Source organism: Chiloscyllium punctatum, chromosome 38 (assembly GCF_047496795.1).
Source record: "Chiloscyllium punctatum isolate Juve2018m chromosome 38, sChiPun1.3, whole genome shotgun sequence".
Taxonomy (NCBI): domain Eukaryota; kingdom Metazoa; phylum Chordata; class Chondrichthyes; order Orectolobiformes; family Hemiscylliidae; genus Chiloscyllium; species Chiloscyllium punctatum.
Genome location: NC_092776.1, coordinates 42,617,663 through 42,634,155, shown reverse-complemented (window position 1 = coordinate 42,634,155; position 16,493 = coordinate 42,617,663). Strand labels below are relative to the sequence as shown.

Here is a 16,493-nt window from a genome sequence, read left to right as displayed (position 1 = left end):
TTATGTAACGACCAGTTGACTTATATATGATTGATCTCGCCGAGCTGGAAGGTTAACTTACATACTTATCATCAACCTGAGCTACAAATCTTCTCAAAAATCACTAACATTCAAAATTTTTTATAATAGGAAGAATATCCAAACATATACAGAGAAAGGAAAGAGAAGAAAGAAAGATTGTTCAGCATGTATTTTTCAAATACCAAAAGTAAACAATCTGAAGTTACAATTACTTTAGGACCCGAATAAACATCTCCAGTAGACATCTCATCAACAAATAGGTTTCTAAATGATGTGAAATGAGGCCTAAATTCAACTTACTTTTTAAACCTGCTCATAAATCCACCATCACTCTTTTGGATGTCATGAACAATCTTTTGAATTTGTCTGTAAGAAAAGAAACAACTGAAATTAAACTTTAGAATAACATTTTGTAAACAGAAAGTAGCCAAACGATTTAATATTAATGCTGTATAATGCAAACAGGGTAGTTCTGTAAAAGGATTTTTTAAAAATGCCCTCACAAGTATGGCAGCTGATAATACGAATCAGTTCAGTACTGCAGCATACTGCCCAAAATGTCTCAGGATTTATTAGTTAATCCAAGCTATTCAAACTCACCTACGAGGGAATTGCTGTGTTTACCTTTGCAGCTCTAGTTTAGTTTCTTCAAGGGGCTGCTTTTAAATTTTTACTTGTACTTCAGTCCTATATTCCCAATTTATGGGCATCCTGTACAGTTTGGAGGAACTCCTCATGGGTCTGACCAAGGTAACCAGATCACAGGCTGCAGACTGTCTGATCCTCTTCTGTGGTTATGTCTGCACTCAGGAATCTAAGGGGAAGGAGCGTGCGGATCCTGCAGCATAATAAAGGGTTTTAGGGGGTGGTGGGGTTTGGAGGTGGGGGCGTTGTTGGGGTTTTGGAGACAGGATCTTGTGTTGATGAAGCTGGATTAAAAAAGGAATTCCAGTCTTTGTATCAAATGTTATGTAATATAAAAATATCAAGATTCATCAATGAGTCGATTTTAAACCATTATTAAGACTCCTTGACATAACAGGTAAGAAATGGAGGTTTTAGATGAGGTGCAATACAGACTTTATAAGAAACTGCTTGGAATGAGGAATTACAATTACATAGATTTGAGTGCAGTTCTGAATGGCTTGGCAGAAACCATACTGGTGTTGCATATTATTATTTTGCACATGCCACTTGATAGCATTGTTGATGACCCCTTCCATCGCTTTGTTGATTGAGAGTAGACCGACAAGGGCAGTGATTGGCCATTTTGGAGCTGTCCTGCTTTTTGTGGAAAAGACATACCTGGGCATCAATGGTGAAGGTGAAGATGTTGTTGAGCAAATTAGTAGATACAGAAATATTCAGTTGAAGGCATCACTGATGGTAAATGATTGTGAAAGTGTAGTTGTAAGTAATTTGGAAAAGAGATTGTTCCAGATCAGTCAGAAGGAAATGGGCTTTGAAGGGAAATGAGACTAAATTAGTATGAAATAGATTGAAGGTATAGGGAGGAAGCTCGATTAATGCAATTACAGCTATTTGGTTACATGTAAGTTGAACATTGACATGGACTAGTTGAGCCCAAAGATTTATTTTTGTATTATAACTGCTACGTACTTTGGTGAGGTGAGAATTAGTGTTGTATTTATTCAGCGTTTTCTCTGAAGACATTATGTATAACACAAGCTGCTAAAATCCAGCTGTTAAAAAATTTCTATTTTCCTCAAAGGACATTCCTTAACTGGGTCTGTCAGTTGTATTGTCAATGTTTGTTTTCTTCAATAAAAGCAAAACACCGCTGATGCTGAAAATATGTAACCAACACAGAAAATGCTGGAGAGACTCAGCAGTTCTAGAAGCATATGATGATTGAAAAAACAGGATTAAATTTCAAATCTGGAAACTTAATCTATTTCTCTCCAGACTTCCAGACCTGCAGAGTTTCTTCAGCACTCACCATGCTTGTGTTATTGAAGAAAAAACTTGTAATAGAAGCTTCTTGAGAATGAAAATCAAACGTTAGAATTCCCACTATTGCAGATTAGTTGCCAAAGTTTTGAAATAAAATTGGACTGGGGCTTGCTATGAGATACATTTTTCCTAGATTTACACAATTTTAGTGTCCCGCTGTTCTATGAAATTGAAATGCAGACAATTGATCTGTTTTGGGTCAAGTTTGTAGACCCTGTTAATTCCTGCAGCTTTGAGAGTCGCTTCCGATTTGTTTGCACACTCTCAGTGAAGGTTTGTTCATCGCAATACAACATCATCTATATCAGAGGTGACCACCCGTGGGGAAGTATGAACAACCACATTAATAAACAGGAAGACTATAAGAGATTGCAAATCCCAGTCTCCAGATTGTCAGTTAGACAGGTCATTAAAAATACAACATTCAGGGCCCATTCTCTCCCTTCATTCCTGCAAACCACTGGATAGATATTTGCTTTTTTCACAAGTTATTTAGTGAAACAAGCCAGCTGCTACCTTGGCCCGATTTGGCAGAAAGCCAGATTTGTCATTTTGGACCCAGGCCTTTCTGGTGAGCTACACACCTTGTTTAGCCAGGCTGCTCGAACTTGTCACAACATTGTGTGGCTCTAATACTGAGACAGCCTGTGGTTGGTCCTGGAGTGTGGAGAGTAAAGTGGAGGGAGGGGTGAGCGGGGCTGGCAGCAATATTTTAAAACACGTTTTTAGAAAGGTGAGGCATTCTCAATTTCCTGGTCAATGACAGGACATTTGAGCAGAGCATGTGATGCATGCTTCACTTGCTACTCCATAAAGTTACAACTGACTACATTATAAAAATATCACCCGCATACTCCAGAGGCCCAGTGAGTGATGAGTGATGTAGACTAAGTCTGTTGAGTCCATTGTCACCTAATCGTGCTTCTTGTGCCCTTTTTGGAGGGTTGGAGGGTGAATGTCAAGACTGAGCCCACTTCCACTCGGCTCACTTTTTAAAAAATTCATTCGTACAATATGGGCATCACTGACTGGCCAACATTTATTGTCAGTCCCTGGTTGACCCAAGGAAAATGGTGATGAGCTGCAGTCCATGTACTGTAACTCGATTCACAATGCCCTTACGGAGGAAATTCCAAGGTTTTGACCCAGCGACTGTGAAGGAATGGTGCTATGTTTCCAAGTCAGGATGGTGAGTGGCTTTCAGGGGAACATGCAGATGGGGGTGGTATTCCCATATATCTGTTGCCCTTGTCCTTCACAATGGAAGCAGTTGTGGGTTTGGAAGGTGCTGTCTGAGGATCTTTGGTGAATTTCCGTGTGCATATTGTAGATAATACATTCTGCCGCTACTGAGCATTGCTGGTGGATGTTTGCGGATATGAACATTCATGATAAAGGGTTTATGCCTGAAACGTCAAGTCACCTGCTCCTTGGATGCTGCCTGACCTGCTGTGCTTTTCCAGCGCCACACTTTTCAACGCTTGTGCCTATGGTGCCAGTCAAATCAGCTGCTTTGTCCTGGATGGCATCAAGCTTCTTGAGAGTTGTTACAGCTACACTCATCCAGACAGGAATTAGTTCAAGTATGTTTTACCCTCTTGTTGGTTCCCTCATCATCTACAGCAGACCCAGTCTGGCAGCGATGTTGTTTAGGAGCTGACCAGCTTGATCAGCAGTGCTACTGCTGAGCCTTTCTTGGTGGTGGACATTGAAATCCCCCAGCCTCAGCCCTTGCCACTCTCAGTGCTTCTTCCAAGCGGTGTTCAGAAGGAGGAGTACTGATTCATCAACTGAGGGAGGATGGTGCGTGATAATTAGCAGGAGGTTTCCTTGCCAATGTTTAACTTGAAGCCATGAAACTTCCTGGGGCCCAGATCAATGTTGAGAACTCCCAGAGCAACACCTCCTGACTGCAACTTCTATCTTGTCGCGAGGACAGGACACATCCAAGGATGATAGTGGTGGTGTCTGGGACAATATAAAACATGATTTTGTGAGTATGACTATGTCAGGCTGTTGCTTGACTAGTCTGCAAGACAGCTAGAGTCTGCAGGTGTCAATAAGAGGACTTTGCAGGGTTGATGGGGCTATTTCGCTGTTCCTCTGGTGCCCAGCTTGACGGCAGGTTTCATTTCTTTGTTGAGACTTTGTAACAAGTGATAAAACTGAATGGCTTGCTAGACCATTTCAGAGAGCAGTTGAGAGTCAAACACATTGCTGTGGGTCTGAAGTCACGTTTAGACCAGATCAGGTGAGGATGGCAGATTTCCTTCCCTGAATGACATTATTGAGCCAAACAAGTTTTCCCCACAGTCAACAATCGTTTCATGGTCATCAGTAGATTCTTAATTCCAGAGCTTCCCCAATATTGGGGAAAATTACAGGTACTGGCTTGGTGCCCAATGTTTTAACTGCAACCACCAAAGACTGCTGGTCAGTTTTCCTGCCCACAGGGAACTGTAATATTTAGCTCTTTTTCCTTTTACTGATTGCAGTTTGTAATTTTATTACTTGGATATAAGCTGTCTTTTATTGGATTAAGAAACAGTGGGCACCAGAAATTGAATATGAATGATTAACCTGTTTAAAATACTGAATGCTGTTTTTATGGAAGGCATTGAAACATTTAATTTTAAAACATTAACTCTTCCATTACAAGCAGCTGCCATATTAAATATATATTTTATTTCCCATATATTTTATTTTAAATTTCTATAATCTTGAAAAATATTTTATGTGTAACCGTTTGATCAGCATTTTAAAAAGCAAAAAGACAAACAAATATTCAAGACTTTTAGTCCTTTGGTCTTCTTGTTGATGTTGATGTACCCTTACAATCTCCTGAAGCTTTGTAAAAATGAAGGCTGTTTAAAATTAAAATAATACAGCAAAGCTCTAATCAAATCAGTTTGAACTTGCAAATGACGTTGACACAGAATAAATTGCAACAGGAGCTCATGTTGTTTTGTGCATGCAGACTAAAAGTTCAGGAGTGAATGGGATAAGCTGGATTCTCATCCTGCAGGTGCTAAACAATCCAGCAGAATGCAGCATGTGCAACTGCCAGATTTTCCATCAATTTAAATAAATTCAAGGAAAACCAGATGGACTGAAATTGGCTTACGTTCCTCTTCTCTACTCAGTCTTTCCTGCACCACCTTACATTTTGCCACTCTAGTTACAAATCCAACTTGGACAACCCAGATAAAAATCTATTTATTTGGGATTGGAGTCAGCCAGTCCAAGTCACCACAAATACTTTTACTTTCTGAAAGGTTACAGATATTAATTATTTGGAAGAATTACAGTGGACCCCAAAAAAGACAGTGAATACCTCATAAAAAGGGAAAAAAAACCCATAATTTTCTGTGGATCCACTATGTCATACATTCACTGTGCCATTTTCCATTTAAAATTCAAAATCTGCTCCTGTGAAGTTTTATTTTAGTTGCTATCTCAGATTTTTGAAATTGCTGCTCCGCTTTTGACAACCCAGCAACTTCACACTTCTCGACATAGATATAGAGTATGTTCGGTTTGTTTTCACTACCAGTTTAATGGTGAGATGTTAATCTAGGCTCTGTTAATCTAGGGAGTTTAAAAAAAAAAGATGTGATGAGGGAATAGGAGAAAGTGAGGACTACAGATGCTGGAGTTCAGAGTCGAATAGTGTGGTGCCGGAAAAGCACAACCGGTCAGGCAGCATCTGAGGAGCAGGAGAATCGACGTTTTGAGCATAAGCCCTTCATCAGGCCTGTGGTCTAAAGGGGCTGAGAGATAAATGGGAGGGGGTGGGGCTGGGAGCAAGATAGCTGGGAATGGGACAGGTAGTTGAAGGTGGGGGTGAAGTGATAGGTCAGACAGGAGGATGAAGCGGATATGGAAATGGCAATCAGAAAGTGACAACTAATCCATGCAATTATAAGTTTCTGAAAGGGTTAACTGAGAATATGAAATCAGCTCCACCCATTAACATATAAAAGATTCTTGGGCGGAATTAAGCATTGTATAGGCAGTGTTTGGTTCCATTTATCTAATGCTCAGTCCATGTAGCCAACAGCAATATGCATTTATTCTTAAATAAAGCTTGATGTATTAAAGAGCCTACCCAGCAATTATGATGTTATGTAACTAGCCATTAAACACTATATATAAAGTTATTCTGTTCAACAAGACTGAGCCTCCTTTTTGCTCACATTTTTGTGTGACTATCTTTTCCTGGTTGGTATCAGTAATTCTGACTAACATCAATGAGAAGGATTGGTACCAGCGAGCCAGTGAACTTAGGCATCAAAATGATTCAGATGAACACAACCATATCTTATACCACGTCGTCAGAGGTCCAGATTCTGTCAGATGTACCACAGTAGCAGCAGGAGTACATTATTACTTCCTATAATATGCTAGCTGTAGTGATCTTTTGAAGTCATCAGCAAAGACAGAAAAAAATTCCAGTCAAAAAATTGAGTACACCAACAACTCAACACCGATTCAGTGGACTGAAGGCCACTCTAAACATTGTGACTCTATGACTCTACTCAGCAGCCGAAATGCAACAGTCAGCTTCTGAAAATGTAGCAGCCAGAATTTTAAAAAGGCTAAAGAATAATAGCATTTAGCCAACCAGAAAAAAGTATTTTAAAAAAAACTAGACGTAATGAAAATCATTGAAAATGCTTACGCAAACGATAAGATCTTACTAAAGTTCCAAGGGGAAAATTCCAAATCATAAGCCCAGAACAGTGTGAATGTTATTGGACACCCAAAGTAAATTAAGTGCCTTAGAAGAAGCATGAAAATTCATTCATTAAAGAAAGAGATCCAATTTGAGAATCTAAAAAGGAGGCTTAAATGGCTATATTTAGTAAACGTGCATCATTATAAATTGTTTAAAACTGTCATGAAAAGCTGAAGCAAAAGATTTTGGAAGAAAGGACACATTAAAAAAAATTGTAAACTCAGCAGTATAATGCAAATCATTAAATGACAAATGTCAAAGGCAGAAAAGAAGTTTACTAAAAATATAGAAAACTAATAACCAATAAAGACTTAAAGAGCACATGTATTTAGCAATATTACCTTTTTTTTAAAACTCAAAAAAAGAATTTCTTCGGGGTAAAGCAGAAAAGATAGAAATCATCCATATTGTTAAAGAGTGCAAACCTACTCAAGAGTAGAAATAGGATGAATTAACAATGCTCTTTCATTTTGGAAAGGATAAAAATACAGAATTTTTTTCATTTCAGGACATTTTAAATAGGTTTAAAGAAAAATTCTTAATTAAGAGCTTAATTGAAAATGTTCAGAAGATTTTAGACTTCTTCAAAAAAACAAAGAACTTCTGTTAAGGAGGTTAAGTAGCATTCTTTATTTAAACAACAAAGCTTCATAATTGCAAATCTTTATTAGCAATTCATGTTCATCATCCAAAAACCATTTTTAAAAAATCGTAATATTTTTAAAAACTTGAAGAAGCTTCAACAATGTAATACAACTGAAGTAATTGTACAATTTAAAACATTAAACATCAATACCAGCTCCACCTTACAAAAGACATTTAACAGTTTTAAAGTCAATCACTTAAGTAGAATTAGAATTAGCTTTGGCATATGTACTCAGACAAGTACAGTCACAAGTCTATAAGTCACCACTTTGAGCACCATTTAGGTACAAAGGTACCTAGGTACAACTTCTTCAGTTACAAGATCTTTGAAAAAACAGAAATTAAACGTTGCAGAAATAAAAGGTCAAAACAACTGTTTTCCAGCTCAGACCACACTGGCACCTAACCCTCCAGCCTGCACTGGGCCTTGGCTCCAGACTGCATCAGGCTTCATTGTGAGGTTCAGAAGGTTGGGAATAGCAGTTGAATGCAATGGCATGAGAGAAATTTATTACAACTCCAAGCACATTTAAAATGACAGGTACTTCAAGCAGGCAATTAGCTAGACATTTTGGAAAAGATCATCCTTTAGATACAAACACATGAACAAGGATTAGATATTGGCCATTCTGTTTTGACCCTGTTGCGCCACTTAATAAGGTCACGTCTGATCTGATTGTAACCACAAATTGGCATTCTCATCTACCTCTGACAACTTTTCACTCACTTGCGTACCAAGAACCTATCCCATTCTGACTTAAAAATATTTGAGGACTCTGCTTCTCCATCACCTTTTGAGAAAGAATTCCCAAGACTCACGCTGCTTTGTGAGGAAAAGATTCACTGCAGCTCTCTTTGAATGGGTGGTCTCTAGCTCTAGATTCTCCCATCAGAGAAAACATCCTCTTCACATCTACCTTTTCCTGACCCCTCAGGATCTTGCAGGTTTTTCAACGAACGTGTCTCTTACTCTTCTAAACTCCAGTGGATTCAAGCATAACCCATCCAAACATTGAAAATGCTTATGCAAACCACATTTGTTCTGACCTTTCCTCATAAGCCTACCTATTAATACCCAAAGGCATTAATCTGGTAAACCTTCTCTAAACTGCTTCCAACTATTTACATTCTTCCTTCAAATGACATGGCCAATACTGTACACAGTACTCCAGATGTCATCTCACCTGTACCCTCTGTGCCTGAAGCACACAATGTCTGTACTTTTGAATTCAATTGTCTTGCAGTACATGATAGCATTCTATTGGCTTTGCTAATTCCTGGATGTATGTTCATAGAACTCTTTTGTGATTTATGCACAAGAACACCAAATTCTCTCTTCATCTCAGAACTTGCCAATTTCTCCTCATTTACATAATGTTTCTTTTTATTCTTCTTGCTTTAATTGAAAATTTCAAAATGTTTCACATTACTCAATCTGCCAGATTTTTATCCATTCATTTAATCTGTCTGTCTTTTTGTAACCTCCTATATCCTCGTCAAAACTTACTGTACTACCTATATTTGTGCCATCAGCAAAATTAGCGACCACATCTTATATAAGTGACTTGGACGAAGGGATACAAGTTGTAAACAGTTGAGGTCCGAAGACAAAATTGGTCTCAGAGTATCTCTCTCATTTCTTAAACTAAAGAGGATATTGTACTGGAAAGAACAACTGAGATGGTGGTAGAACTGAAATTTTAAAAATAAAACTACACAAGACAATGATAATAATAGAAAGTCAGCTGAGTTCATCAGACTTCGTGAACTTTTTAAAGTACGAAAACATCCCATGATGGCTCAATACAATACATCTTCAAGTCCTTTAATGCTAGAACTCGGATACTAGAAGTCTTTTGTTTGTGCGGCCATGTCCAGCTATGTAAGAAAGTGGGATTTTCCAGAGAATCGTACAAAAGTTAACAACAATCTTTGAACCACAAAACTGTTAATGCTTACTTGTGCAAAAAAGTTAACATCTTGCATCAAGCACCTTTTAGAAGAAATCCTAGACTATCAAGACATGCCTTCATTAGATCACATACTATATGATGTACCACGTTTTTTGGAACATGCAACTTTGCTATTGCAGAGTGACTATAACAGAATGACACCAATCATACAGGGTTCATCATCATCAAACCCATTTCAAACTTGACACTGGAGCAAATGTTACTATATTATCTAAAAGTATTCCTTGCTTGAAGGGAATGAAACTATAATCTTCTGATACAGTAGTGCATGGAGTGGGCAGCGTACTATTCAAAATTAATGGAGTACTGTTTTATGACAACCATATTAAACTGGTGTACATCACTAAAAACAAATATTTCTCTTTTTTGAGCATTTACCTTGCTCTTGAAGTTCTATAGTAGGTTGATAAACCTTAATTAGCTCAAAAGTCAAGTGCCAGTGATCAGTATAACTCCTTTGAGCAAAAGGAAGGCGTCCCAGGTTTCTAAAGCATGTTTACTGAACTGGAGAAATATACACCATTCCAGGTTAATTATGTTGGTTTACAACAACTCTCATGACTTAGGGTTTAGTGGATACTATAGATTTGACAGTTCTTGAAAAATTGCAAAAGTATCTTCAAAATCATCAAGCATCCCTGACACCACAACCACAAGGTAGATGCCTCTTGATACAGGCAATTCAGCTGAATAGAAGGGATGGTACCAAAACAGCAGCCAGCTTTACTGTCGATGAACCTGCTAAAATGACAGTTATCCAAAAGCATACATTGTGGGGATAGAATGATCACTCGAGTCAAAGCACACAGGTGGCCATTCAGCCCATTACGTCTGCATGGGCTCTTCCATGAGAATTACGACTTTCTACAATTATGATTTGCAAACCTGTTCAATTAGGAACAGGTTTTGACTATCTATTTTAACCAGCCCGGTCGTGATTTTGAAATTTTCTACTAAATCTTTTCTTTGAGGAAAGCAGTCTCAACCTCTCCAAAGTATCCTTCCCAGAACCATTCTTGGAAATCTCTACTTACATTACAACAAAAGGAAATGATTACTTCTTTCGGAAATACACCTATCTTTTCCGACATAATTTGAGGAAGTTACAGATCCTCCAAAAAAAATAATGATTTGGCAACAACATCGATGCTGGAGAACAAGTCCTCTGCACAGGGCATTCAGGAAGTCAAAGATCCAATGTGGTTCCAGTACAGCAACAGACTGCAGTTGAATATTTTGCCCTCAAACAGAACAACCAGGTCCTCAGTCATTTATAGCATTACAGGGTTGGGGTGTGATCAGAAAAACCATAGGATATGGATACTTTAATTATCTCACACAATTTTATAACGGATTTGTTAACAAAAGGTGTTTTGGGAGTAATGTTATGTCATGTGGCTAAGTCTTTGGGTGTTAACAGACATCGTGAGCTAAGCTCCACCAATTAGGATATATAGTACTCTTCTTAGAAGGAGCTAAACATTGTCAAAAATCAAACAAGACCAGATTATAGTCCAACAGGTTTATTTGCAATTGTAAGCTTTCAGAGCTCAGCTCTTTCCTCAGATGTGTTATGACAGAGGGGTATAAAACACAGTATTTATAAACAAAAAGTTAACAACTTTAAAACTAGTTGCCCTTGTTGAGTGTGTTATCCAGTTAGAAGGTAGACTGCTGATTAAAATGCAAAATCCAAATTCCTTTCAAGTCTTTGTCCCTTGACATTTAAAGGTTATATCAATGTACAGAGGTGTCATCTCAGGTTAGACAATGCACTTTTGGTGTGAGGAGGGAATTATTTCATTGAAGATTATTTGCAGTCAAAAAATAAACCTGACCTCAACTTAGAACATGGACAGATTCGAAGTGGGACCTCACAGCAAAAGTGCATTGTCGAACCGGAGATGGCATCTCTTGTACACTGATTAAATCTTTAATTATTGGGGGTCAAAAACTTGAAAGGAATCTGGGTTTTGCACTTAAGCAGCAATCTATCTCCTGACTGGATAAAAGATTCAACAAAGGCAGCTAGTTTTAAAGTTATTAACCTTTTGCTTATAAATAAGGTCTTATACCTCTCTACCATGCCACGCCTGAGGAAGGCGCTGAGCTCCAAAAGCTTGCAATTTCAAATAAACCTGTTGGACTATAACCTGGTGTTGTTTGATTTTTAACCTTGTCCACCCTAGTCCAACTCCAGCATCTCCACATCAGAGCTAAACACTGCATGCATATTTGTTAAAAATGTTCAGCTTCAGACGTTCAAATGGTAAGTGCACTGAGTTAATAGTAATGTGTATTCAAAGTTTGAGAGAAAATTTGTAGCTCGGGTGCTCATTGTTGTGGTTCTGTTCGCCAAGCTGGGAATTTGTGTTGCAGACGTTTCGTCCCCTGTCTAGGTGACATCCTCAGTGCTTGGGAGCCTCCTGTGAAGCGCTTCTGTGATCTTTCCTCCGGCATTTATAGTGGTTTGTCTCTGCCACTTCCGGTTGTCAGTTCCAGCTGTCCGCTGCAGTGGTCGGTATATTGGGTCCAGGTCGATGTGTTTGTTGATAGAATCTGTGGATGAGTGCCATGCTTCTAGGAATTCCCTGGCTGTTCTCTGTTTGGCTTGTCCTATAATAGTAGTGTTGTCCCAGTCGAATTCATGTTGCTTGTCATCCGTGTGTGTGGCTACTAAGGATAGCTGGTCGTGTCGTTTCGTGGCTAGTTGGTGTTCATGGATACGGATCGTTAGCTGTCTTCCTGTTTGTCCTATGTAGTGTTTTGTGCAGTCCTTGCATGGGATTTTGTACACTATGTTGGTTTTGCTCATGTTGGGTATCGGGTCCTTTGTCCTGGTGAGTTGTTGTCTGAGAGTGGCTGTTGGTTTGTGTGCTGTTATGAATACTAGTGATCGTAGTAGTCTGGCTGTCAATTCAGAAATGTTCTTGATGTATGGTAACATAGCTAGTCCTTTGGGTTGTGGTATGTCCTCATTCTGTTGTCTTTCCCTTAGGCATCTGTTGATGAAATTGTGGGGGTATCCGTTTTTGGCGAATACATTGTATAGGTGTTCTTCTTCCTCTTTTTGCAGTTGTGTGTGTGTTGCAGTGTGTTGTGGCCCTTTTGAACAGTGTCTTGATGCAACTTCTTTTGTGTGTGTTGAGGTGGTTGCTTTCATAATTCAGGACTTGGTCTGTGTGTGGCATTCCTGTAAACCTTTGTGGTGAACTCTCCGTTCGGTGTTCTCTGTACCATCACGTCTAGGAATGGGAGTTGGTTTTCCTTTTTCTTCCTCTCTAGTGAATCGGATTTTGAGAGTGTGGAGTTGATGATCTGGTGTGTTTTTTCTATTTCTGTGTTTCTGCAGCAGACACCTGGAACTGACAACCGGAAGTGGCAGAGACAAACCACTATAAATGCCGGAGGAAACATCACAGAAGCGCTTCACAGGAGGCTCCCAAGCACTGAGGATGTCACCTAGACAGGGGACGAAACATCTGCAACACAAATCCCCAGCTCGGCGAACAGAACCATAACAATAATATGTATTTACTCTTTAGTATAGCCTGATCACTTACAAGAGACTATCCAGTAACTTGGTACTTAATAGCTAATGACACAGCAGCCATGTAATATGGCATTCTCTTTATCAAGACTGAGCCACTCTTCTGCTGAGCACTTTGTGTGGGCATGCTTCTTCACTTGGTATCAGTGATTTAGACTAACAGCAATACAAGGATTGGTGGCAGTGAATTAAGGAGAAAGCGAGGACTGCAGATGCTGGAGAACAGAGTCGAAAAGTGTTGTGCTGGAAAAGCACAGCAGGTCATGCAGCATCTGATGTGCATGATATTTGATGTTTCTGGCATAAGCCCTTTATTAGGAATGTTGGGGGGGGGGAGGGGCAAGGGGGCTGAGAAATAAATAGGAGGGTCAGGGTGAGTGTTGGGTGAGGTAGCTGGGAAGGCGATAGGTAGATGCAGGTCAGACTGGAGGGTAGAGCGGGTAGGTGGGAAGGAAGATGGATGGTAGGACAGTTCAAGCGGGCAGTGCCGAGATGGAAAGTTGGATCTGGAATGAGGTAGAGAGAGGGGAGATGAGAAAACTGGTGAAATCCTAATTGATCCTGTATGGCTGGAGGATCACAAGGCAGAAGATGGGGTGTTCTTCCTCCAGGCGTCAGGTCGCTACGATGTGGCAGAGAAGGCAGCCCAGGACTTACAAGTCCTTGGTGGAGTGGGAGGGGGAGTTAAAGTGGTCAGCCTTGGGCGAAGGGGTTGTTGGATGCGTGTCCCAGAGATCTTCTCATACATGTTCTGCAAGTTGACATCCTCTCTCCCCAAAGTAGAGGAAACCACATCGAGAGCAACAGACATAGTAGAGGTGCTTGAATGTGCAGGAAACTCTCTGCCAGATTTAGAACGATCCTTTGGGGCCTTGGACGGAGGTGAGGGGGGAGGTGTGGGCTCAGGTTTTGCACTTCTTGCGTTGGTGGGGAAGGTGAAGGGAGTGGAGGGTGAATTGGTAGGGGTGTGGACCTAATGAGGGAGTTGCTGTTCCTCTCGAGGTGGTCTCTTCCACATTGGGGTGACAGGACGCCAACTCGCAGAAGATTTCAGGGAAAATCTCTGGGACACATGCACAAAAACAGCCCATCGCCTATGGCCAACCACTTCAACTCCCTCTCCCACTCCACCAAGTCTTGGGTCTTCTCCACTGCCACATCCAAGCCACCTGACACCTGGTTGAAGAATGTCTCATCTTCCGCCTTGTGACCATCCAAAATAATGGCATCAATGTCAACTTCACCAGTTTCCTCATCCTCCTTTGAGTGTCTGAGAAAGGGCATCAGTAATTCATTAACAATGAAGTGCTGTGTGATAACCTGTAGATGTGTTTGGGACTACATAGCTCATGGTAAATTTTATCTAACCATGGGATAATGTGGCCTTTATTTTAGCTTCCAATTTGATTGCTCAGGTTGAATTGATCTACAATTATACCCGATTGTTCCTTCTGGGCTTCCTGTTAGTTGATAATGAAAATGAAGTCTCTCTCTTCAGGCATTGTCCCTCTTTCCTTTAAATTTGCTGCTATCATTCATCTTTCCAAAATCCTTGACCTCATTATCTTTGCACCCTATTGTCCTCCTACCTCCGGTGTCCCTTTCCTCTCCAATACCTTCAAACGTGTTGCTGTTTCCCAAATCTGCTTCATAATTTCTGGCGTTCTATGACTGAATCCCAATTAAGTTACAGCCGCTGCCACAATATCAAGCTCGCTCTTATCAAGATTACAAAGATTATATATGATTGCGACAAAGATAACTCTCCACATCCTTCTTATCTGTCACCAACACTTGACATGGTTGACCACACTAACCTGCTGGCTGCGAATGCTCTCACATTGTTTATTTTTATCCATCCAAGTGTAGCTAGGGAATCACAATATGGCTTGGCTTCCTGCTCATGTACCACTTATATCTGGTGTCCCTATGGGTCTGTTGGCCCACTCCTAATAACATCCTGCCCATAATGTCACACAGTGTTTTCATGTGTATATCTGCAATATCCAGTTTCATACCACCACCTGTCTCAACTCCTCCACAATTGTTAACCTCTCAGGCCAATTCAGAGCTGTGGGGAGGAGATTTGGTGATTCTTACTTGCATTCATCTATATACATATATATGCACACATACTATTGATTAATTTTTCCCAAAATGTCTCTCAAATCCCTGGAGTGGTGATACAGTTTTTTGGGATGTGGGTTTGGACAGAAAGCTATTATGAATTGGAGACAATTATATCCTGCATCAGTCATCCACTCCATTGTTGAAGGCTTATCAGGTCAAATTCATTACTGACTTTGGTAGAGGCCGGGTGGAGGATCTGCACACTACCCTCATAGCATTGTAAAACAGAATCAGAAATGGCTGGTGAAACTCAACAGGTCTGGCACGATCTGCCAGATTGATGTGGTTCTGACAAACAGTCACCAAACTCGAAATGTTAACTCTGCTTTCTTCCCACAGATGCTGCCAGACCTGCTGAGTTTCGCGTAATTCTGGTTTCGGTTCAGATCTCCAGCATCTACAGTTCTTTGTTTTATAATAAAACATATTCTATCTACAGAGGGCACTTTTTAAGAAATGGAAAATGGGAAGCAAATTAATTGATCTTGAAAGTGGTTTACTTTCGATTTCACCCAATTTAGTCTCTGGAGGTTTTAAATTCTTTGTTTAGCAAAAATGTAAATTAGAAAAATTTAACTTATTTTCCATCTTCCTCATTGGCTTCGCACTTTCAGATTCACTTGTTTTGCAGAAGTATAAATCTCTATTTGCAATGAACAGAGAAAACAATATTTTCTAAGATGGATTGAATATATTTTCCATTGCTATTATTGATCATTAGTTTTAAGCTAGCTAGGTATCAATTTAATCAGGTAACCATGAATGCATAAAACTGAATCTCTGTTGCACTGAAGTTTTGGCCACACTGCTCAGCATCAAAGAAGTTGAGGGATTTCTGGGTTATACTGACTAGAATGTGGTCCGTTATCCACCTGGCAACATTTGACAGCTCAGGACACACAGGTAATACTTGGAGAGTACATGACCATCTAGGGGCAGAGGAAGATGAAAGATCTCAGCTCCACAGCATTGCTACTCTTCATTGGAAATCATAACTCTTCATGATCATTTATCTTGCTCTAACTCTCTGGTAAGAGAGCAGCCGAAACCACAAAACAGTGATAACTACTTTGGGTTCTAGCCAACTTTTCTGGGTTCTACAAGTACTCTGTCAGAATCACATCAGGATAGAGTGACAAACCCTGCATAATTTCTTCAGCGTTGCATATCTTTTGTGTATATAGTGACAGCAACTCAGAAGAATGGTTTTGAAGCAAGTGCCTATTCCAGGTAATATAAAGCAATCAGAATACAAAAACAGGGGAAGAGAGCATAATATTGGGAATAGGTACTTCTAAAAAAAAAATTGGCATTGGAATGCAAAATGTATGTAGCATATTAAAATATACTGGATATAAAGTTAAGGATATCAGTGAGTGAATGAACCTCTAGAAATGGAAGATTGCAAAGATCAGATGAGATTATTTTTAGATTAGACTTACAGTGTGGACTTCGGCCCAAC

General features: G+C 39.8%; 1 protein-coding gene across 9 annotated transcripts in view; it reads right to left on the bottom strand.

The window, feature by feature from the left end:
• Positions 1–16,493, bottom strand: part of blnk (B cell linker) — a 205,908-nt gene that overhangs the window by 83,519 nt on the left and 105,896 nt on the right. For all 9 annotated transcript variants that reach the window (XM_072557699.1, XM_072557701.1, XM_072557702.1 and 6 more), the window contains one exon: positions 322–387. In XM_072557699.1, the coding sequence (XP_072413800.1) occupies positions 322–387 (66 nt within the window). The remainder of the gene's footprint in view (positions 1–321; positions 388–16,493) is intronic.